Source organism: Falco peregrinus, chromosome Z (assembly GCF_023634155.1).
Source record: "Falco peregrinus isolate bFalPer1 chromosome Z, bFalPer1.pri, whole genome shotgun sequence".
NCBI lineage: Eukaryota > Metazoa > Chordata > Aves > Falconiformes > Falconidae > Falco > Falco peregrinus.
This window is the reverse complement of record NC_073739.1, coordinates 48,066,894-48,090,835: the sequence shown is the minus strand read 5'-3', so window position 1 is coordinate 48,090,835 and position 23,942 is coordinate 48,066,894. Positions and strand designations below refer to the sequence as shown.

The window sequence follows — 23,942 nt, the reverse complement described above, 5'->3', positions numbered from 1 at the left end:
TACTAGTGACAGCGTTGTTGATTTTGACCAGCTTACATGAAACGTTATCACACTGCATCTAGAAACTACACCCCAATGGAGGAATTCTTAGACTTAGACTTTTACACATCTTTTTGCGTGTGTATCAGCATTTTAATTCAGACTAAAAGTTTGTCTTTTTTCAAAGGGAATCTCTGGGTAATGCCCACATGCTGTGTTTTAGTTTGCATTGTGGAGCAGTATGTAAACATCTAAATTAAATTACACTGATACACAGTAGAAAAGGTAATCCAAGAGCTGGCATAGCGCTGCCTGAGGGTGGCAGTGCTAACGAAGCTAGGGGAGCACTGAGGGTTTAGGAGCGTATCTGAAGTGCATGTACACCAATGCACACAGCGTGAGAAACAGTGTGAACTGGAAACATTGGTCAGCTCCCAGAGCTGTGGTGTCATTGATGTTGGCAAGACTTGGTGGAATGAGTCCACGGCTGGACTGCTGGGACACAGGGCTGTAGGCTGTTCAGGAGAGATAAGCAGGGAAGGTGAGGTGCAGGAGTTACACTGTATTTGGAGGAAAAATTTGACTGTGCAGCCCTTACAGTTAGGGCTGATCCACTGTGTGAGGATTAAAGGAGTTGAAAACAAAGGAAATGTGGATATCTACTGTTACTCATTCAGCCACAATGACAGCGTTGGTGTTACAGGCAATTAGGAGAAAGCTCTGGATTGGTAGCCCTTGTCCTTCATAGGAGATTTCAACGGGAATACCAGACCACTGTGATAAGCAAGTCTGGGAAATTCGAGAAGTATGTTGAAGATAATTTCTTGTCACATGTACTCAGTGAACTAACTAGAAAAGATGCCCTCCTAGACTTGTTTATAAAAAGAGGTCTCATGGGAGATGTGTTGGTAGGTCTTGGCCACAGTGATCATGAAGTAGTTAAGTTTAAATTTTTTGGTGTAGTGAGAAAAGTCAGCAGAGTTGCTACCCTGGATTTCAAGAGGACAAACTTTAAGCTGCTCAGGATGCTAGTTAGCAATGTCGGCTGGGAATCTGCTTTGGGGGTCCATGAGAGCTGGTCAGTTTTTAAAGAACCACCTTTTAGAAGCACAGGAGTAGGCAATCCCTTTGTGCCAAAAGTCAAGCAAGCAGGTCAGAAGACTAGCTTGGCTGAGCAGGGAACTCCTCTTGGAACTCAGGCAGAGAAGAAATTCTATGATCTCTGGAAGCAAGGTCAGCCTTTGCAGGAAGATTAAAGAGCTGCGGTTTGCACGTGTAGCCAAAGGTCAGCTAGAGTTGAAACTGGGACAGTGTTGGGTCAGATAACAAAAAATTCTTTTTAAGAGCAAGAGGAGGTCTAAGGAAAATACTGGACCAATACCTGTTGAAGATGGTCACCTGACAAATAGGAATGAAGAAAAGGCAGAGGCATTTAATGCTTTTATTTGTGTCTGTCTTTAATAATACTGACAGGCCTTGGGCTGACGGGTCCTCTGAGTTGGAGGACATATAGGAGCACTGACTTGCCATTTGTGGACATTGAAACTGTAAATGACCAGCTCTATCAGTTGGATCTTTGTAAGTCTGTGAGGCCGGATGGGAATTATCCCAGAGTACTGAAGGAGGTAGTGAATGTTACAGCAGGGCCTCTCTCGATCATCTGCCAAAGGTCTTGAGAGTCTGGGGAGGTCCCTGCTGACTGGGAGCTAGCCCAGCCTTTTTCTGGTTTACTGGAAGGGCATAAGGGAATGAGGTTAGTCTAACCTCATTACCTGGGAGAAACTAGGGAGAAGATCATACTGGGAGCTACTGAAGGGCATTTAAAGGACAGTGCAGTCATCAGGCACAGTCAACACGGGTTCACAAAGGGAATATCGTGTTTAACTAATTTGATACCCTTCTACAACAAGATCACCCACCCAGTGGGTGAAGGGAAAGTGGTGGATGTAGTTTTTCTGGATTTTAGTGAGGCTTTTAATGCTGTCCCTCACAGCACCCTCTGGACAAGCTGTCCCACTGCGAGATGAGCAGGTTCACGGTGCACTGGGTGAGGAACTGGCTGAATGCCAGGGCTCAGAGGGCTGCAGTGGATGGGGCTCCGTCTGGCTGGTGACCGGTCACCAGTGCTGTTCCTCAGGGTTCCGTTCTAGGGATTGAACAGTTCTGTCCAATACATGTATCAACTGTCTGGATCCAGGAGTTGAACGCACCATTAGTAAATTTGTCAATGATAGTCAGCTGGGAAGTGCTGCTGACTGTCTTGAGGGACAAGAGACCTTGCAGAGGGATCTGAATAGACTGGAACATTGAGCAAGGATTAATGGCATGAAATTTCACAAATGCAAATGCTGGATTCTGCATGTGGGATGGAGTAATGCCAGGCACAAGCACAGGCTGGGAGAGGAGTGGCTGGAGAGCAGCCCTGCAGAAAGGGGACCGGGGGTGCTGGTGGGCATTAAGCTCACTTGGGTCAGCAGCGTGCCCTGGCAGCCAGGAGGGCAAACCGCGTCCTGGGGGGCACCAAACACGCCGTAACCAGCCGGTCAGAAGGGGGGATTATCCCGCTGCATTCAGCGCTGGTGCAGCCTGACCTTGGGTACTGTGTGCAGTTCTGGGCCCCGCAATTTAGGAAGGATGTCAAGGTCCTTGAATGCACCCAGAGGAGGGCAACAGAGCTGGAGGGAAGGGCTGCAAGGAGTGTCCTATGAGGAGTGTCTGAGGACGTTGGGCTGGTCTGGTTTGGGGAGAAGGAGGCTGAGAGGTGACCTCATTGCTCCCTGAAACTTTCTGGGGAGGGTAAGTGCAGAGGGAGGTGCTGATCTCTTCTCCCTGGGATCCAGCGACAGGATGGGTGGGAATAGCTCAGAGCTGCGTTAGGTGAGGTTCAGAGTAACATTGAGGAACATTTCTTTTGAGGGTGGTCAAACACTGGAACAGGCTTCCTAGAGAGGTGGTCGATGCCTCAAGTCTGTCAGTGTTTAAGGGGCATTTAGACAATGCCATTAATAACACACTTTCAGCTTGGCCGGCCCTGGAGTGTTCAGGCGGTTGGATTGTTGTAGGTCCCCTCCAACTGGAACTATTCTATTATAATACACCAGTGTACCCTACAACTCCTGTGTTCAGCCCACAGAACTAAACTAGAGCTGGTTTGAAGTAAAAGCTTCTGAAAGGCAGTCGGCTTGGCTGTTGGGTCCTCATTGTGAATCCGTTCATTCTATAGTTCCATTCCTGCTGGGCCGCTGTACCTGCAAGTGTACATGTAGTCTATGATGGAGAGACTACTACTCCTCCTGTTGTGTGCTAGTACTGAAGAAATGAATATGATTTTTATTTCTAGGTGACCTCTTTCATAATACTATGTTGCTCTGGAGACAATGGCTTTCAAGGATGGAGGTTGGCAAGTTAGTTGCCATTGTATTTTAGATGCATGGGAAAGCAGCAAAGGAAGCTAGTAGTGAAGATACTGGTTGGACAAGTTCTTGTGACTCCAGCATAGCTGTTCTGTGGGCAAACAGAAGAGATAATTGTTTGGGTTTTTCTGTGTGTAGCACTTAGGTATAATTTATTTTCCACATTGTGTGTGTTTCATATATTTATTAATTCAATCTCACAATATATAGGCTGTACTAAAACTAGTGTTTTTTAAAATGTCAGGCAGATGCAGTAGCCAGATACTTTTCTGTTCCTAAAGAGATTTATAACCACTTTCAATTACCATTTAGTGTCACAAAACCAGACTTGACTTGGGGAAGAGTAATTTATTGCCAATTGTAAATAGTGAGAACAAAGACAAAACTAAAAACACCTTTGGCCCACCCCTCACTTCTTCCTAGGCTCAATGTCACCCATTCCTACTATTCTGCCTCCTCCCTCCCCAAGCAGTCCAGGGTGGGGAGGGAATGGGGGATGCAGACAGTTCATAAGCAGTCATCTCTGCTGCTTGTTCCGCTTCACACTGGTCCCCTGTGCCAGCATGGGGATCCCTCCCATGGGATATAGTCCTCCATGAACTGGTCCAGCATGGTTCCTTCTCATGGGCTGCAGCTCTTAAGAACTGCTGTAGCATGGGTCCTTTCCATGGGGTACAGTCCATCTGGAAGAGGCTGCTCCAGTGTGAGTCCTTCATGGGCCACAGTTCCTGCCAGGATCTTGCTCCTGTGTGGGCTCTCCGTGGGCTGCAGCTTCTTTTAGGACACATCCATCTGCTGCAGTGTGATTATCTTGTCTGGTGTGGTCCTCGGTGGGCTGCAGAGAGACAGCCCACTTCACCATGGTCTTCTCCATGGGCTGCAGGGAAATCTGCTGCAGTGTCTGGAGCACCTCCTCTTCTCCTTCCCCACTGACCTTGGTATCTGCAGAGCTATTTCTCTTACATGTTTCTTCTTCTCTCTCACCACTGCTGTGTAGCATTTTTTACCTTTTCTTAAAATACATTTTCACGGAGGTGCCATCAGCTTGGCCGTTTGGCTCAGCAGTGCCCCGCGGTGCGGTGGCTCTATTTTGGAGCTGGCTGCAAGCAGTTGTGTCTGGCATGGGGGAAGCCCCTGGCTTCTCACAGAGGCCATCCCTGCAGCTTCCCCAGTGCCAAAGCCTTGCCTTGTAGACACAATACAATATCGTAGGTCATGTTTCCTCCTACACGGTATGTTAGCTCCAGGCAGTTTGATGACAAACACATTAGATTGAATTTCCCAGGGGGAAAACATCCATGTTTCACCTTCAGCATTTTGTACAGCGGTTTGATGTGGACTGGTCTTATTCTGGCTCTATTCTTTAAAGCTGTCATCCTATTCAGCTGCTCTGTACTTTCTTCATGTTGTCCACACTTGTCACTCTCATCATTTTGGGTCAGGCATAAGTCCAAGGTGGAAGTACTTCTGTTTCTCTAATATCGTTCCGAATTCCTACCTCTGTTTGCAGCACTTTCAAAAGAAAAAAACGAAACCCAGGGCTGACCCATACTATTGCATGCATGACCTTGTTGCTTATATTTGCAAATACTCCAGTGGTCACAATAGTCTGCAGGCATTGTCTGCCACATATGTTAAATAAATAGAAGTCACAGTAGGTGACCTTTCTTAATAATTGAGTTCAGCTTCACTCTTTCCTTATACCCTTTCCTCTTATGCTGCATGTTTAGAAAGTTATACAGGCAAAGAGCCTCTTCATGTTGTCTTAGTGTTCATTTTCCCTTAAAATATTACCTTCCCTCCAACTAGTATCTTTCTTCCCTCTCCCCCAGTTTTCAGTCAAGCTCAAAAAAATAGCCTCACTTTTCTCCTCTACTTGCTTGAATTCAAATGTAGGTGATAATTGATACGGATGAAAGATCAGAAAAGCCCTTGCCAGCCTCTAAGCAGTTACCTGTACATTTTTGCCTGTACAGTCCACTAGGTTGCTGTCCCTGTTCTTCATTCTCAACTTTTGGAGAGACTGTGTTATAGCTGCATTCTCATAGATAGTTCTACAGAAGTATGAGGAGCTGTTGACAAACGAGTAAAATGGCTAGAGTTTTGCACGTGGCTTTTGACAGTCATTCACTTCCCTTTAAAGAACAATATGTATTTGGCCTGCCTACATCAGACTTCGCATATCTGTCTGCTGTTCTGCATGGAGGAAGATCATTGTGGGGAGAGATTCTTAATCTCTGCCAGACAAATTTTTACTTCGGACCCTTAAATGTCCCCTTGAATACCTAGTAGATGAGTGCCTTACCTTTGTGGTTTCACTGCATTTTCTGGAATCTTGTTTGGAAAAGTGAAGGTTGGGCCAGAATGTGAGGGATCCTTGGTGAATGCCTGGGGCTAATTGGTATGTGACTGTCACAGATTGCAAAGTATACAGCTTCTGCTCCTTGAGAGATTTCAGTTCTAGCCAATTTATCATTTATATATATAAGGCCTAATATAAAATAACCTTCTAGATTAAATGGTATTGTCATTACTGAATATCTGTTGGTAATGAGGCAAGAATTAACACCAAAATGAAGGTTGTTAGTGTGATTGTGAGTGGAGGCACTCTACAGTTTTTTTCAGAGTTCTCTAATATATCTTAGAAAAAATATATTCATTTTCAAAATACTTGCTATTTGAAGTTAAAACTTTTCAAAAGTAACTAGTTCTTTTAAGCTGCTTCATTTTTAAGGGGCATTAGACAGTCCTGCCTTTTCTGAAAATTCTATACAGCCAGATAATGTGCATGCAGACAGAAGCTTTGCATTGAAATTTGTCTTATTTCTTTTTAACCTGTGATATGCAGCAACCCAATGGGAACATATTTCTTGTTTCCAAACAAAATACCAACTTAGTTTCTTTTCTTTTTGATGTTGCCTGTTCCTAGGTGTACCTTCCTTTCAGAGAAGAGGTTCTGGATGATAAAGCACATACCTGAATCAAAACACAAAACGGTATAAGAACAAGGGAGTAGAGTCCAAAGTGTCTTCAGTTCATTTAGAAGGAACAGTATAAGCCTTCACCTGGCAGCCTTGCACAGTTCCTTCCATACACTTAAGAACAGAATGCTGCATCAACATGAGATCCATCAAATTAGTGTTAAAGCCAATGTTAGAATGAAGACTTGGCTGTAATGCAGCCTAATTCAGTTCACATTTTTCAGAAGTATTTTTTGAGAAGGAGGGGGTCTATTTACATGCAGATTTTGGGGTGGGCTCTTTTTCTCACCCCTTTGGATAATCAAACTGTACAAGTCTTAATTTAGATACAACTTGTCATACCAGTTAGGAGGATGAGTCAGGAGGGGTTGCACAGCATGAGAGTATGATCAAATGGGAGTTGATATTTTTAGAAAAAAAAATAAGGCAAACTTCAGTAAGAAGCTGTAAGACCAGGATCACTGAAGCAATTTTTTTGTATTTTTATGCCTCACACATTGTCTCTTGCAAATTCAATTATATGTATTTGGAAGACATAGGAAACTGAAACAGCTGGTGGTGATTTCAGCTACACTGATTTGGGTTTTTTGTTGCCATAGGCATCCCAGTTGTGTTGAGACCCAGCTTTCTGGAATATGAGATACTTACCTACAAAGAGCACTAGCAGGTACATTTTCAGAACATAGGGGAAGTAGATTGAGAAGGTGAATGGAAATGGTAGCTTGATGGAGTATGTGCCAAAAGATTCAAAATAAGGCAGTGATACACAGATTGCAAATGCTGTAAAATAACATGGTAAATCTTTAATCAAAAGGAGATGGAAGATCATCAAAAAGCTTCATGTAAAAGTCAGCTTAAAGACACAGATAGGTATATTATATGCTGAATTTAACATGTCATTTGTATGCATATGCACATGTTTTCTACTTCAGTTCAGTTTTGTAGGTATGAGGTGCTAATTGCTCTTAATACTAGAATTAGCTGGAGTTTCCTATTCAATAATAAGTTCTGTCACTGCTTTCAATACAGTCTTGGTGGGCACGTTTCCTGGTGTAATATGATGAGCTGCTAAGTATGGCCTCAGAGGGAGTGAAGGTACCTTTGGGACTTCATGTCTAATGTGGTCATTCTGGAATGGGTGAATCCGTGTGTCTTCTGTGGGGGTATTTTCCTGCTTTACCCAGAAAAATGAACATTTTCCTATACAGTTAAAAAAAAACCAAAACCAAACAAAAAAAAACCCCACCAAAACAAACACCAACACCCCCCCAAAAAAAAACCAAACCAAAAAAACCCCCAAACAAAAAACCAAGAGAGCTCTGGTTCAGGAAAAAAAGTATGGAAAAGGAAAAGGTAGGTGACGTGCAGGGTAATATGAGAGTACATAAACATTTATGACTACTTTGGGAACACAGAAAGAAATACCTTAAACATAGTTGACAATTGAACCGAACAGATTTTGCTGAAGAAGGTTAAGGAAACAATTCATTGGTACCTTTCCCATCTCCTTACCTTTAGCCAGAACTGAAAGGGGATAGAGCGGGATGCACAGTGAGAAGTTGAGCCATGTCAGTGGTAGGTAGTATATTCCCATCCTTGCTAACATGTCGTAAGTGTACCTGCAGCAAGAGGAACAGCAGAGGGACTGAGCTTTTGTCTTTCAAGAGAAATTGCTGGAAAATCCAAGGGAATAGCAGAAGAGCTTGGAGCTGCCTGTCTTGAGAAAATTTCAATGCAATACTGCAACCGTTTTGTTCAGGCTGTAATTGATGTCTGAAAGTAGATGGTTCATTGTTTCGGAAGGGCTGTCTGTGGTGCTACCCTAGAACAGGCAGGCAGAAATACAGCCCTCTAGCCAGAAGACTCTATCAGAAACCAGCAGGATTTCATATCGGGCCATCAGAAAATGGATTTCAGATAGGGATGCTACAACTGAGGGGGGCAGGCAGAATGTGACTTTTTTGGGACTGAGAAAATACTGATTTATGACAGCTGTACTAGCTAAACCACTGCTTGAGGAGGCTAAACAGCAAGGTAATCGCAGGTACTTAACCTTCTGTAATATGGCTGCCCCTCCCCTGGACCTCAGAATGGGTAGTAGATGCAAAAAAAAGCAGTTGCATTCCAGTGTACTGCAGTGTTTTATTCTTGCTGTGGCTGTTACTGTTGCTCGCTGTAGAATGCCTACAACTTCAGTCTCCAAAGGTGAGCTAATCCTACCTAGTTTGACCTAAAAGTGGTACGGCAGCTTTCCAGACAGTGGAGAAACAGGTCTGATCGCATTTTTGGTCAGCTGAAAGGCTTTTTGCCCTGTGGTCTTGCTGGAGATACGAAAATAAGGATTTTTAGGCCAATGTTAGCCAGAACTGTTTCTGACAGGTGGGACCAGCATTAAACAGATTTTCTGTATTCCCTTCTTATTAACTCATTTGATTAATATTGCATCATACCTGGACTGTAGAAGAGTCTTGATAGGCTATAAATGTACCATCTTCTCTCAAGTTCACCCTCTGCAACCTCAGGATTGTCTCCATTTTTTTATTAGTATTGCTCTTAAGGCATAATCTCAATCCAGTACAAAAAGGAAATACCTACTCCTTCTTTGTATACCTTCTTGGGTTGTTTATGGTGTAAGCAAGAAAGATCAGTTGCAGAAAACCTTGCAGAATTTGCTGTCAGTATATCATTAGCCATAGTGCACAGGATATTTATATCCCTGAAGAACTATGTGGAAGAACTTGTAATACTTCAAGAGCAGTCGGCTAAGGAATGGGATAGATTCCTGTACACTTAGAGGTGTGGCTGCTTCTTTGAGATGCTAGGACGTGGCACAGATACCAGGTAAGAATTGTAAATCTGTATGAGTTGTGTTACACATTATTATTTGAATTTGGTCGTTTGCTGCTACAGACCACAGTATCTTACCTATTAACAGCTGCTGTTACTGATACAATGCTGGACTGTGTTCTTTAGCAACGATAGAAAATAGGACTATTAAGCACTGACAGGACTTAACAGCCAATATTGTTAACAATTTTGGCCTTTCTCCAGTGGCACAGAACCCTTTCATTTGAGATGAGGTTCTACTGTTTTAGCTTTACAAACTTCAAAAAGAAATGGGATGGAGCAACAGTGCAAATAATTAAAACAAGTAGCAGTTTATTAACACATGTAGTACGAATACTCTGAAGCTGACTTAAAATCTTTATCAATCCTACCTGACATTTACTTTTCCAGGTCTCTTATAGCATACATTTCCTTTCTGCCTAAATCCATATTTCCCAGTCAGTCCCCAAAGAAATTAATTTAAAATAGCAGAAAGCTATTTTAGCAGAAAGAAAAATTATAAAGGAAACATTTTTGCTCCCATACAGAGCTTGTCATGAGGGCTATGCCTTGTTAAAATGCTTCTTGAGTCCATATGTCTTCCCTGCTCTAAGTTTACAAAATGAGGTCCGTAGAGATTTCAGTTACATTTGAGAAATGTTACTGACTTAGATATCAATGCAAAAGTCAGTAATGTGGAATTTTCACCGTTACACTTTTACCACAGGGAGATACTGGTAACCTTCTAGCATGGAAAATTTTTGAGATAAAAATCCCGAGTTGTATTCCTATCCATTTTGCCTCACATGGGTTGTCCCTGTGGTGTGATACATCAGAATTCTCAGTCTCTTCAGCAGGATCTTTTGGCTTTTTGGAAAGCACAGTGCAGTTAACCCAGAATTTCTGTCTCAGTAAGAATTTCTGCTGGTGCTGCCTTACTGTAAGTCACTTTGCCTCTCAACTATGTGGGTTTTTGTAAAAATCAGTAAGTAGCTGTCCTGGCTTTGGCTGGGATAGAGTTAATTTTCTTCTTGGTAGCTGGTACAGAGCTGTATTTTGGATTTAGTATGAGAATTTGCTAACACACTGATGTTTTAGTTGTTGCTCACTACTGCTTATTCTAAGTCAGCGACATTCCAGTCTCCCACGCTCTGCCCGTGAGCAGGTGCACAAGAAGCCGGGGGGGGACACAGCCAGGACAGCTGACCCCAACTAGCCAAAGGGGCATTCCGTGCCATAGAATGTCACAGTCAGTACATCAAGTGGGGGGAGTTGGCCTAGGGCTGCCAATTGCTGCTGGGGGACTGGCTGGGCATCGGTCAGCGGGTGGTGAGCGGTTGTGTTGTGTGTCACTTGTATTTTTCACCTTTGGGTTTTATTCTTCTCTCCCTCTCTCTCCTTTTCATTACAATTTGTTACTATATTCTATTTTGTTTCAATTATTACATTGTTCTTATCTCAACCCATGACTTCCTTTTTCCCAATTGTCCTCCCTGTCCCTTGGGGGGGGGGGGGTGTAGGGGGGTGGCAAGGGAGTGAGTAAATGGCTGTGTGATACTTAGTTGCTGGCAGGGGTTAAACCATGACAGTAGCTTACAAGGTCCAAGGTTTTATTTAAAATGGATAATACGTTTTTCTACCAATTTCAAAATAATGTATTGAGCCTGCAGCACAAGGGGAGTGGGGTTCTGCTCCCAAGAACGACCCATTTTCCATTCATGTTTTCACTATTGAGTCCTTACCTGACCACATCTAGGATATTCCAAAGGAAAAATAAAACACACACAATGTATTTCCCTTGAACTTCTTCCTGACTGTTAATCACAACAAACAAAACAATTATTCTCTCGGTGATCTGAAAAGAAAAAAGAATAGTGAATTCAGGTAGTACCTTCTATAGCTCTCATTTCTGTGCCATTTTGGCAAAATACAAGGCCACAGGTGAATTCAGTTTGCTTTACACAAATGCTACAGTGAACTTTTTGCTTCTTGCGCAGCTTCTGTTCAAGACCTCATTTGCCTCCAGCTTGGGAAACTGGAAACTTGGTTGCAGCATCACAGATCTGCTATGGTAAGGGTGGAGATTTGCTTGCCAACAGGGACAACTTGGGTTTGTATCCCAGGAAACCAGTGAATGAGCTGGCTGAGATCATGGGAGCAAGGACGTCTCCCGCTGTGGCCTGGTGCCTGGAGGGCTGGCAGGACTAAGCTTCCTTCCTTGTAGGCTGCATGTGGGGGGATACAGAGGGCCCTTGGGTGGGTGGTGTAATGGGCAGTACTAATCTCATAGTTGCAGCTCCACATTCCATAGCTCAAAGATCTGCATCCCAGGGGATCTCTGTCCTGTACGATTTGCAGAAACGACGAGAAAAAGCAGGATTTCATATTTTTCTGTCCTTTTTCCTGTCTAGGAGAAGTGGCTTTGAGCTTGTAGTGAATGTGAATTATTGCCGTAATATTTATGTCATAACATATTTCTAGTGGTTGATCCTTATCCAACACACAAGGTATGCCTTCACAAATTAAAAGATATCAAAGTGGATTAAACAGGCAGTGTCTCCCTTCAAAAAATACTTTGGCAATATTAAAGCTCATGAAATGAAAAACAAGTGTGTCTTTGCAGCTTTCTTGGACAAGTTTCCTATCAGTATCCATGCCTTGCCCAGTATTGCCAACAGTTGCTTGTGAAACTCTTCCCGGAATGATACTGGTTTACTCTGATTTATACTCTTATTTTAAAAGTCTTGAAGGAGAAAATGTGCATGTATTCAGTTGGTATGAATCAGTATAGCTTTATTGGTTTTTTTATATCCACTGCCATCTCTTCCATAAGGTACTATAGGTTTAATGCTTTTATGATGTTTTACAAAGATGTCAAATCAGTGAAAAGTCATGAAGTGAAAATAGGTTACCATGGTGGGTTTTACAAATGCACACTTCTTCACTTGTTTCCCCCTTCCTTTTACTTCTGCTTTAAACAGATAAGAACTTGCCTCTCAGCAGGTTTGTGCGGTAGTTTTGCCACGTAATGTTTATGAGTTCTTGCATGGAACATTGTGGCTACAGACCTTTTTTTTCAAACCACATCTGTCAGATAAAGCAGCCACCAGTTCACTGTTCAGCAAAATTACATGAGAGCAATTTTTCATACAGAAAGACAGCATGTCCATCCCCTAAGTTTCTGGTTCCTCATCTTTAAAAGCACTGAGGGGCCACAACAAATAAAAATGGTTTCGTCACTTCTCACCCTGCCCTGACTGTAATCTTGTGCTGCTGATCCCATTGGTCCCTAACTGAGGGATTGATTTCTACGAAGGTCAGATGTTGACAGACTTCTCTATAGATGGGCCACAAAACAGAGAGTGAGCTGTACTAAGTCCTGTGTTGGTATGGTGATGCTGAGGAACCTGCCAAGAAGATGGGGGAATTGGAAGTACTGATGCAGGATCTGAAACCAGATAGAACAGAGATAGGAGAAGCATGGTGGGATAACCATCACAAGAGGGAAATCAAAACAAAGGTAGAAGCAATGTGAACATTGAAAGGGATTGTGTGCTGGAGAGAATAAATAAAATAGAACCTGTGTTAAAATTGTTTTGTTGAAGGGTGGTAAAGGAGTGCAGCATTGGTGGTGTGGGCATTTTGTTACCAACCCTGAAATCAGACTGGGATGTGGGGAGAGAGTTCTGCAATATTGTTAATAGGAGAGGGATTTCAGGGAATGCTACAGGCAATTGTCTCACCTGTAGACCAAAGCTTTAGCATGATAATGAAAAGATGGACATGTTTTCAGAGGTGAGGGCTGGCGTATTTTCCAAACAGTCACTTCATCTTCAAGAGGCAGCTGGTGGAAAAGTGCCAGAAAAAATCATGGGTCAAGTGTTCAGGAGCTGATTCCATTTCAGTGAGAGAGAAGGATAAGCAGTAGGCAGGTAGCTGCCATCCCCAACTTCAAAAGGATGAGCACTGGCCGATGAGATGGAGTGGCTAGAGACCCACAACTCAGCCTCATGGTCTGGGAGCGGAAGAGTGGGTTTCTGTTGCTCTGCAGGGCACAGGCAGATGCATAAGATGCAGTGAGTATCACCCAGCTGGGGCTCAGTGGATCTTCTCCATCAGGAGAGCACCAGAGATGCTCAGCCTCACTAATTGCAGGTGTTGGAAGTCAGTAATCAGACTGTGTGAAGTAGGTTAATCACCTGCAGGAGCAAGGAACCAGACCGACACAGAGCAGGTCCCCTGTAGGTCATCTTTTCCTCTTAGGCTGCAGTCTCAGCCAGCAAGCAATGGGATGCAGAATGCAGCCGTCAGAGGCCAAGACTGAAAAGTGCCTGTGGCCTTGCCCTGGAGAACGTCTTCAGGGCAGGACACAAGCCTGGCTGCTCAGGGCAATTGTGGTGTCCTCGTGGGAACAGACAGTGTCATCCTACCTCTTCTCTGTGTGAACCAGGAGGTTGCCTGCCTGTTCGCCTTTATTCCCCAAGACATTGTGCTCTTTCCTTCCGCAGCACTCTCACCTTCAGGTAATCCACACAAATCGAAGGTAGGTGCAGGGGTTAGTCAGAGGCTGGGGACCTTCTCAGCAAGTGGCCAGGCAGGGTGTTACTTGAAGAACAGATACCGGTAAATGTCCATTGATACATTGTGCCCCTAACACATATAGGGGTCTGTATATATATATACACACACACACACACATGTATGCATACATATACATGTATGTATACACACATACATATATACACAGATAGATAAAAAGGATGTGCTGCTGCTCAGCCACATCTTTTTTCTTCTATGGATCATCTGTCCTTCCATGAATGAAAATACGGTATTCTCTGTTGCTGCTGTCTTGCTTAAAAGCAAAACTAGAAGCCCCGTGTTTTCATGTTCATAAAAAGGAAGTATAGGCTGACACCTCACAAAAGATAAACACAGAGGTTTCATTTTTCATTCCTTCTTGTTCTTTGTATTAAAATCAAACTGGAATTTCCTTCCTCTCCCAGCACAGGGGCTCTCACAGGACACAGCAGGTTCTGTAGAATGGCATAAAATTCCGCAAGGCAGCCTGGGCATTTGAAGCAAGTAAGTGAAACAGACCAAATTAGACTGACTGAGGTTAGGGCAGGAGCAGGCAGCACATTCACTTCCATTTTTTAATAACCATGACTGTGCAGTATCATACTTGATACCTGAAACCGTTACATAGCTCCTCTATTTAGTGGCTGTTTTAAAAAAAAAGAAAAGTGCTACTTAATATTTAGATTAAATTAAAAATTAATAGTTTTATCACAAAGTCATGGTACATTGCTGCTATTCCGGTAAATCCAATCCTGTTTGCACAGGATGAAGAACTGGTCATGTGTTCGCAAAAATGCCAGTCTTTCTTACATCTTCCCTACTCTCTCTCTTGCTAAAGTACCAGTCCCGTCAGCCTTTACTCCCTGGCCATACAACTTAAATGTCATTATCCTCTGTTCTGGCAGCTGCAATGAAATGTGACATGTTCTCCTGTCCTCTCAATCACTGAAGCTGCAAATACCCTGACAGACAATCCTTTGCATCAACTTTGTGACCTTCCTTGTCTTCCCTTCCTCCAAAGCATCCATCACACAGGACTCATCTTTCTTTCATCCCGTGACTTGGCCTTGGCCACCCAACCCTTCTCAGGTGCCTGGTAGACTGAGACTTTGTCCCTTAGTGGAGCCATTCTGAATGGGTTTTTCCAGAAAACACCTCTGAGTTTGTTGTTCCACTATACTGTAATGTGTATCTCAAAGTGTTCCTTGTAAATGCTACTAAACCATGATAAATGAGATGTTAGTCAGAAATCCTGCATTCAAGCTCTGCTTAAATCTTGTCTCTGCTCTAATTGCCTACACAACAACCAGCCAACACAGGGGTGCTTTCACAGCTTGTTTTATTCAAGGTGAGAGCCACCTGTTCTCTCACCCTGGAGGTCACCTGAGATGAACCTCACAGTGGGTATGCATGTGCATGGCCTCAGGGATGCACCTCAGGTTACGTTTTAAGCTTATAGTCAGAACGGGGTGGGAACGCAGAACAGGGCAGCCACTGTGCAATCCTTGCAGTGCCCTGACTGTGCAGTAGTCCAGTGTAGGCTGCAGTAAGGTGAGCATCCCTGACCGTCTTTTCCCCAGTTCATTGTGGAAAATACATGTGGGTTTTGTTTTGTTTTTGGTTTTTTTTTTCCTAAAAGGCAGGGATCAAAGTGTGGCAAGGCACATGGGAGTACTGTTGGCACACAACTGCTTAACCTGCACTCTCACAATAAAAGCAGGGCAACCCAAGTGAAAGCAGAGTCTACACCAAAGAGCTTGTACATCTTGTTTGCACAGCATGAGTCTACTGATAACATCAAGGCAAGAGAGTTGTGTTTGCAGTGAGAGAACACTTGGGGACAGAACCAAGTAAGGATCCAAAGCTATCTTTCTTGTGAGGCAAACATTTGGAGTCACAGTGCCTTATCCTTCCCTGACCCACCTTCTCACGCTGCCTGGAGAGCACTGCAGTAATTGCACTGCCCAAGAAAAGCCACAGTTTTCTTGCTTAGAATATCCATTTCATATCTAGTGTCTTTTGTGGCAGCACGGAGCAGTGTTTGTGCAGGCTTCCTGATCTCTGCTTCTGTACGCCTGGGTAGGAAGGGAACAGACGATGTCAGGGCTGGGGAATGTGTAAACTCTGCCAGGACAAGCCTTGCTTTAATGACTCTTAGCATTAGCAGGCTGCTCTTCTCTCCAAGAGATGATGTGAGATTTGTTACATGACATGTTGGATAGAAGACTTCCCCCCTGCCCCCCCAGATTAGTATAAAAACATGTAGATTTAGGCAGGGAAAAACAGTTAATTGCATTTTGATTCATTTGCTACCATACTTGGCAGCATAAGAACAGAGATCTGTATTAGTCAATTTCTAATGAAGGTTGAAAAAGAGGAACATTTTCAACACATGCAATGTCATTTGACAAAAATGGGCTATCCAGAAAACTAAAAACATAACTAACTACTCTTAGTCTTCTACCTTCTGACTGCTGAGAGCAATACCGGTTTCACCATTATTCAAATAATAAGGATTGGAAAGGTTTGAAGATAAACTCAAGTCAAAATTTTTACTTTTTCCAATGCATTAATACCAAAACCTGAGATTTACTTCCAACAGAAAACAAGAGTGTATTAAGAAAAATATCAGAGAATTATCTTGTTTTCTGCTATAGCGCTTGATCTTGTGGCTGATTTTCTGCCTACAGCTGAACATACGCCCTGTAAACCCTCTAAGAGTGTCAGAACCTCTGGATGTTGCCACAGTTTGTCCACGTCTGGGTTTGAGAGGGCGGGGACCCTTACAGCAAAAATATGACAATTCTCCTTTCTTTCCCCTCCCAGCATTAATAATTCTTCAGTCCCTCAATTTCTCTTTCTTAATTTTTTTCCTTCCACATGTCATGTCTGCCAGCAAACCCTGTTTCAGGAGGTTTGACGTGCTGGTGGATTTCTCATTGCCATCCCTTTGGTAACCCACAAAATCTTGTCTTATGCTTGTCTCCAAAATAAATATACACTTGTCAGTGAGGAAATGGCATGGAAAATAATTAGCTACTGAAACATAGGCTCTAAAATGTTGTCTTCTGGCTGTAAACAAGTTGGCTGTGGAGGTGGTATCCTCAGCTGCCTATGGCACCCTAGAAATGGGGGCTGCCACGTTTCTGCAGATGTCCACTCCTCTGGACATCTTCCAGGTCCCTGCTGTTGTGGGCTGGGCATGGGGCACTCACTGCTTAGTTTGACTCAAAAAGAAAAAAGTTGAGAGCGGCTCTTTCCCAGCCCGGCTCTGAGGGCTGAAGACCTGCAGTTAGCAAACCATTAGTGGGCCAGGTTGCCTGAGGAAGGGTGCAGGTGCACCATTCAGGATAGTTCAACCTGGGCTTGTCCCCAGGGACAGCCGTGTCTGAAATTTGTCGGTCCTGGAAGGAGGGTGTTGAGAAATGGACTTACCTGCAAAAACCTGGGGAAGAGGCGGCTTTTATCAATGCCAGTGAGGATGTGTAGGATCTCCAATATAGATAACAACTGGCAAAGGCGCATTACAAGCCCTATGGAGTAAAATGTGTCGGCCAATGAATCTACAGGCAAAGCAAAGAGGAAAATTAAGAGGTGGTTATAGAGTAAAAGTCTGGACCAACTACTGGGTTTGCTCTTGCCCTGTCACCACTGGAGATGACAAGAAATAAAGTTCATGCTGCACCAAAATTTTGGGTAGGAGAAGCAAAGCTTCGAGGCAGGGAGGAGGCAGTCTACTCTGTGTGTATGGCTCTGGCACAGGGGCGGGAAGCTGGGAAAAGAATGGGATCCGCTATGCTTGATGCATCAGGGACCAACACGCAGAATATGTTCGTTTAGAGATATCACTTTAGGATATTTGTAAATATGAGGAAACGCTGAGGAAATGTATGAGGAATACCTAAACATGAGAAGAGGTTGATTTCCTGCCTGTATCTGTACCCATGGCACTTCCTAAAACAAGTAGACCACAAAGCAGCTATTTTATCTACCTACAGCTCTCCACCATTATAAATAATTCTAAATTTCCAGTCACTAGTTTTCTATTTTTGTGTTATAAACCCAGGCAACAGAAAGAGTAACATGTAATGTTTTTGGAGACAGTCATGTGCAATAACCACAAATATATTCTCTTTTAGTGGCCAATAAGATTAGTGTTCACTGTAATGACTGGACCTAGTCACATTTGGGTCTACGTCTAAGTCAAACATTACTAGCATGCTGCTGAATATTAAAGCTCATTAGCAAAATAAAAGCTTCATTCCTGATGTTACACAGGCAGAATGTAGGTACTAGTAATTTTTTTCATCCTGTTTCATGGAAGAAACAGTGTTTTTCTAGTTGAAAATACAGCCCCTTATATTGAACATACACCTAAATCCTTACTTCATCTATTTGATGTGTCTGTGTGTCATTGCCTCTTAAGATGTTTAAGGAGAATATAGAAGGAATCCTACCTTTTCCAAATGTCATGAACCTGATGATCATATTTGTAAATATCCAGGAATGTCCACAGAATTGCATTAAGTCATACACAAAGAGGTAGGTGTTCATGGTAAAGCTGTGAAGGATAAAGTGGATAAAGCAAACTGTATGACTTACTACAACATTCAAACTTTTTGAACTGTAGAAACTGAACCCTCTTTGGATATACTAGTAAATCAAAGGAAAACAGCTGAAACATAAACAGGTCAGTGAAAACCGTCTGTGTCTGTTAGTGGTCACAGAATGGTATTCTCCCTACTGGATCAAAGGCTCCGTTGTTGGTATACCTAGATTATGCCTAGAAAAATTTTCTGAGTTTCCACCAGTGATTAGGGTGATTTGTGGCCATACAGTGAAACTTATGCCTCCAGAGAAAAAAGTAGCCCGACAAAGACACTCCATTGAGTGCTGGCATCAAGCCTGAGCCCCTTGGCTTGGCTCTGCCTTCACAGTGTGACCAGACTTAAGGGACTGCTGGGGTCCCACCTGCCGCAGCCCTGCTGAGGGCCTCGGACTCCAGCAGACACCAGCCTCAGGATTTCTGCATCTGGGTGAGCTTTATCTTGTTCTTCCCAGAAGACATACCTCTAGCATGCTCTGAAGACAGCTTAAAGTACAATGCAAATAATTTGCAGTGTCTCCAGCAGACAGCATAGTATTTATAAAAATGTAGCTGAAGAAATGGGAAAGCAAGCCACAGTTCAGTCTGCTTTTATTTGATGCAGCCTGAAGGATGGATATCTGTCTTTCCCTTTTTTCACCAGCTTGCTCTACAGATTTTCCAGATGAACATTAAACTGGGGTCTTTGCCTTTCTGTAAAGCCTGTGTGTTTCAAGTTGCATTTAATAAAGTGAACCTTCTCCTGTTGGAGCAGACTAACTTCTGTAGCTATTCTAACCCGATTGTCATAGGTAATCTGACTTTTTGCAAAACTTCATAGGCTCTGGAGTTATTTAATTTCGCTTTCCTATAAATGTATTTACTTCTGACTTATTCTGGAGAGAGAGGCTTACTTGTCCACCACCTATGAAAAGGATTTTTTACCTTCTGGGCAAATGAATTTACTAATTTTGTACTAGAATTTATCTCCTGTGTTCAACTAATTTCCTGTCCCCAAAAGTAGTAACATCTATTTAAGCTGCCCCTTGATCCAGTGTGTTCATGCAATATGTCTCTGCCATCAAACTTCATTTCATTTGTATCTGTATATTAACAAACACAGTGATTTTCTGTGTTGAGAAATACCTATACCCAATAAATGCATATACTTCATTCCCAGCATTGGACCAAGACAGTAAATAACAATATACACATCTGTAAACTGATCTAGATAAAATGTTCTTTTAAATTTTTAATCTAAGTATATCCTAGGGAGGTCATAGAAAATTACATTCTTCCTTTCTTCCTGTTACACAGGATGGCAGCTATTCATATAAACATTTCTGTAAGAACAGAAAGATTTATTGGCTTAATTTACCTTCCAAGAGACTTAAGTGTCCCATGAAAATATGACGTATGAGGGCCCAGGCAAAGGACTGTATTCCCTGAACACTCCTTTTGGGACAGGTATGATAGAACTGAATTGAACTAAAATTCACTAAGGTCTATAAATATTGATCCCAAATCCCATCCGCTTTGTTACTGAATGACACTTTGTGTGCTCTTGTGGTAAGAAAAAAAGATGGCTTACCGTACATTACAAAAAGGGGAAAAAATCAACATTCTGATTTAAGAAACAACCTTATTACTGGATGGATAGGAATTACTGTAGTGGGTATGAAAGTTACAGGAACAGTTGTAAAAATCTTGAGCCAGCACCACCACCAGTCTCTTTGGTCTGGCATTGCCACGTGGGCTTTGCATGGGGTGCAAGATGAGCATATGGTTTCTCTCCTTCTCAAGTTTAGTTTGCTACATCTGTCTCTCATCCTCAGAACTTGTCTTCCAGTGATCTGGGCTTATTTTCTAAACTTTTCCTCCATTGGCTGGCTAGGAAATTGTTGTCTTTACAATTCTTAAGCTGCTTAATCTTGCCTAAATGGGGCGTAACCAAGAAATATTTGTAAACACAGCTTCATGCTAGTGTTTTGGCAATATGGCAATACATATACACACTGTAAGCATTTATGGAGAGCCCCATGTTCACAATGAAGAGTAGAGATGTGCTGGTGGACAGCATGCAGATGTTACCTGGAGAACTGATCCCAGCCCCAGTGCTGCGAGCAGTACAGCTGCCTCATTTGGTGATGCTCTCCACTGTGTGAAGGAACAGCCCTGATGTCAAAGTGGGTTTTCATCCTGCGTCAGTCCCTGCACAAAAGATACCTATGACTAAACAGAAGACTTCGACGGAAGCGAAGTAATCTGCAGAGAATAAAAGACAATTTCAGTGTAATTGAAGGAAACTGAAATGTAACATCTCTAATATCTTTCTTATCCAAAGGCTGATGTCTTTACCTAGATAACCAGGAGGAGACTGAGGATAACTTATTTTACTGTCCTAGCAGTTTTTTGTCACAACACAGAATTCAGTCATCTGTTTCTATTTGAAAAGTCACTGGCAGAAGAATCAGGCTTTCATTACATTACCTGCTCCCCTCAGTTCACAGCAGGTATCATTCCACATTCAGCTCACAGAGCCTGCTTCTGCGGCACCCTTGCAGATAACACGCTGACTAGCAATCCACCATGTAGCTGTTCAGTTCCTGAGCCTGACCTTACAAACCTCACTTGGCCTCCCCGGTGCCTGGCTTGTAAAATGGGCTTGCTGCTGCATTTGTTCCGTGTAGTGTGATGTGCTTTAACACTTTCAAGTTGCTTTCATGTGAAGGCACTGGGGGAGCACTGCACATTTCAGTACTCTGCCTGCATTGATGACCAGAGGAAGAAACAGATGTGGGTCCTGCAGCAGAGAGACCCACAAGGCTGGGCTTCCTGTCTGCTGTTTTATTTGCCAGGTCCACATGACTTACTGTGGCTGATACTATAAGCAATACATTGAAGTGCTAGGGATGCATGCATCATATTTAGGATCACCCTTGTGCAGTGGAAAACTTTATCTGCTTTCCTTCTGGGATTAAAACCTAGGAAACTAGACAGAACCTAAGGCCACTCAGAATTAGCACACACAGCAGCATGCTCCCAAACATCCTGTTTTCCCTTTTATTCACCGGCAGAGATATTACCAGTGATAAAGTTTTAGCTTGCAAAGCCTGACATATTTCCACAGTTGTATTTTATTATTTTCAGCGTGAAGGTCTTCAGTGTGTCTCTGTGGTAGCTGTCATCTGAGGTAAGTACAGAGGTAGGCGCCCTCAGTGTCTGAAGGGTGGTCAGGACTGTGTCCCACTTGAGCTAAGGTGACGGCACAGCAGCGGCACCCAGCTCGGGGCAGCCCTTGCCTGGCTGGGTGTCCCAGGATGAAGGCCACACTCCGGTCTTTCTCAGGGGGGTCCCACCCAGGTCTGCATGAACTGGGCAATTCCCTGCCTTCAGCGCTGTTGCACTCTGCTGCCTCTCCATGCGCTCATACTGGTTGGCCACACATGAGGAAGCAAGCCTTGTACTGAAACCAGAGAGCAATGTTCCTTTTTTTTTTTCTCTCTCTCTCTCTCTCTCTCTTTTTTTTTTTTTTTTTTCTGCAGGAAAGGTCTGCTAGAAAAGCCCCTCTGCTGACATGGTTTCCTTTCAAGTCATACTGGTCTGATCCCTACACCCTCCCCCTCCCAGCCCTGTGACAAGCTGCAGGAAGAATGCTGCCGAGAACCAGCACAAAAAATGTACTTTTCTCTCACAGGCATATCCCGCCCCCCTTTTTTTTTCCATTCCTTTTCCCATTTGAGCCATCTAGATCACCTGCGCTCAAGAGGTATTACCTGTTGCAGGGGTCGGGTTGCTGCTGCTGCTCCTGATCTTTCTCGTTTTTTCTTTCTACAGCTGCAACAGCTGTCCGGAGGAGATCACCCCTCCTCTTCCCTCTTCCCCCACCCCACAACGTCACCACATGTAGCACTACGCAGGAACGGCGCTGTACTTCCCGAGAAAGGAGTTCCTAACCCCAAATATTTGCACTCCGTTTGCCCTGCTCATTACCCTGCCTAGCCTAGCCAAGCTTAGCCTAACCTGTCCTAACGTAGCCTGAACTGGTTTCTTGCTGTCGTACCAGTAGACTAGTCTCTAAATCCCACTGACTTTATCTCTTAACCCAGACCACTATTTCAAAGGATTGCTGGAGAGGAGAAATGCAAAATTAAAAATTTGTTTTTCTTTTCAGTTTCAGTCATCAGCACTACAACAATGCTAGCGATGCAAGCAAAGGATAAGGAAGGCTGGGAACATAGCATAAAAGGAGCAATTTACATTATTTCAGATAGAGGAAAGAATTTTCCACTTCTTATCTAGAAATGTCTCTTTATTCATGCCTCTGTGAAGTACGGGCTCTACTGGCAGAGGAAATGTATGTGTGCATCCTAGTTTACTTCTACCCTTAAGTGTCTGGAGTATCTCAGCATAAATCAGATGAAGAAGAATGTCGTAACATGTTTGTAAACTGCCTTCTCTCAATAAACACGTTTTCCCACTGGCACTCATGTTGAAAGCACATCACATCCTACAGTGGGAGGTGAAATTTGATGCTATGACTGAAGAAGTCACCAAGGAGACAATGAACATAGGATGTTACGCATAAGTACAAAAAGTCTGGGGAATAAAATGTGCTTTACTGGATCTCATCCTTACTGTGAGCGTTTTTGAGCTCCTGAAAAGACCATAGTCACTGCCTGCGGTCTCCTGGAGAGGTGAGAAATGCCTCCCTGGCAAACACAGGGGGACAGCATTTTTCCTGGTTATATCATCTTCCATCTGGGACTTTAGCAGAAGCGTCATGCAGTTATGCCTGGCTTTTCTGCTGGTGGAGCAGCTTGCTTTTACTGCTCAAAAATCATCACCTTTTTCTAGGCTAAAGAATGTATTTTCTTTCTCAGGAGGAAACAATACACCAGTCCCAAATTAAGGGTTAAACAAATGGCTACTGAAAGGTTCAGCCCATAGCTCTTGTGAAACAGCTCCCACACTGGTGCCTCTGGGAGGACCACTGGCTGACTGAGGCTGCCAGGAGTTGAGCTGATGACTGCAAGACCCAGCAGCAGGGAGAACAGCTATTTTCAAACATCAGGCCAATACGTAAAAGCAACAAAATCTCACCTAGCTTTGTGCTGTCCAAGATCCTTTTTGTGGGCAGCTGCCAAGTTAAATCTCCCACAGATGGCAAGGGCACCTGCAAGAGCTCATGAGCTGGTTAGCAATTCCCTTGGGTGGTCCTGGCCACCCCATGGCACAACCTGACAGGAGGTGGGGGAGCAGCTGGGGTGGCTTGGCAGCCTGCAGCCTGCTGTGCCGTGGGACTTGCCCCATGCTGGGGCCCCTGCACTGGTGCTTGAGAGCAAAACATCCAGTGCTGAGGAGGTGGTGCCCACCACTGGAGCATTCTGAGGGCTTTTCTTTGACAGCAGCCTGGCCCCGTGGACTAGGTCCCCAGTGCTCGCTGGAAAAAATGATCTCCTGGTGTGATGGCATGCAAAAGGAGTGATGTTCTCCTCCAAAAGGAATGATGCTGGTGCACTCCAAGCCTGCCTTGTGATGAGGAGCAAGGCATTGCAAAAATTTGCTTCAAAGGTGTAC

General features: G+C 43.6%; 1 protein-coding gene across 9 annotated transcripts; it reads right to left on the bottom strand.

Annotated features, from left to right (window-relative positions):
- Nucleotides 1-3,725: 3,725 nt before the first annotated feature.
- On the bottom strand, nucleotides 3,726-22,257 carry HACD4 (3-hydroxyacyl-CoA dehydratase 4). Of its 9 annotated transcripts, XR_008744715.1 has the most exons (9): nucleotides 22,139-22,232; nucleotides 20,454-20,573; nucleotides 18,235-18,338; nucleotides 17,213-17,340; nucleotides 10,942-11,054; nucleotides 7,886-7,992; nucleotides 7,022-7,153; nucleotides 5,698-6,368; nucleotides 3,726-4,904 (listed from the first exon to the last, which is right to left on the bottom strand). XR_008744715.1 is itself a non-coding variant. In XM_055790333.1 (8 exons), exons 2-8 carry the CDS (start codon nucleotides 20,558-20,560, stop codon nucleotides 6,286-6,288), a joined length of 744 nt encoding a protein of 247 aa, XP_055646308.1. In that variant the 5' UTR covers nucleotides 20,561-20,573; nucleotides 22,139-22,233; the 3' UTR covers nucleotides 3,726-6,285. The 9 variants fall into 9 exon arrangements, 8 of the variants coding, with proteins under 8 accessions (XP_055646308.1, XP_013158496.1, XP_055646307.1 ...); XM_055790333.1 differs by having other exon boundaries at nucleotides 3,726-6,368; nucleotides 17,213-17,310; nucleotides 22,139-22,233; XM_013303042.3 differs by having other exon boundaries at nucleotides 3,726-6,368.
- Between the last annotated feature and the right edge of the window lie 1,685 nt (nucleotides 22,258-23,942).

Bases quoted from the DNA above. Each gene is read 5' to 3' on its own strand.
- HACD4 (XM_013303042.3), bottom strand. From the start codon at position 20,560: ATGAAAACCCACTTTGACATCAGGGCTGTTCCTTCACACAGTGGAGAG. The intron at 17,341-18,234 runs GTAGGATTCCTT...CTTTGCCTGTAG, and splicing joins GTTCATGACATTTGGAAAAG to ATTCATTGGCCGACACATTT. The intron at 11,055-17,212 runs GTAAGTCCATTT...TTTTCTTTTCAG, and splicing joins TCTTCCCCAGGTTTTTGCAG to ATCACCGAGAGAATAATTGT.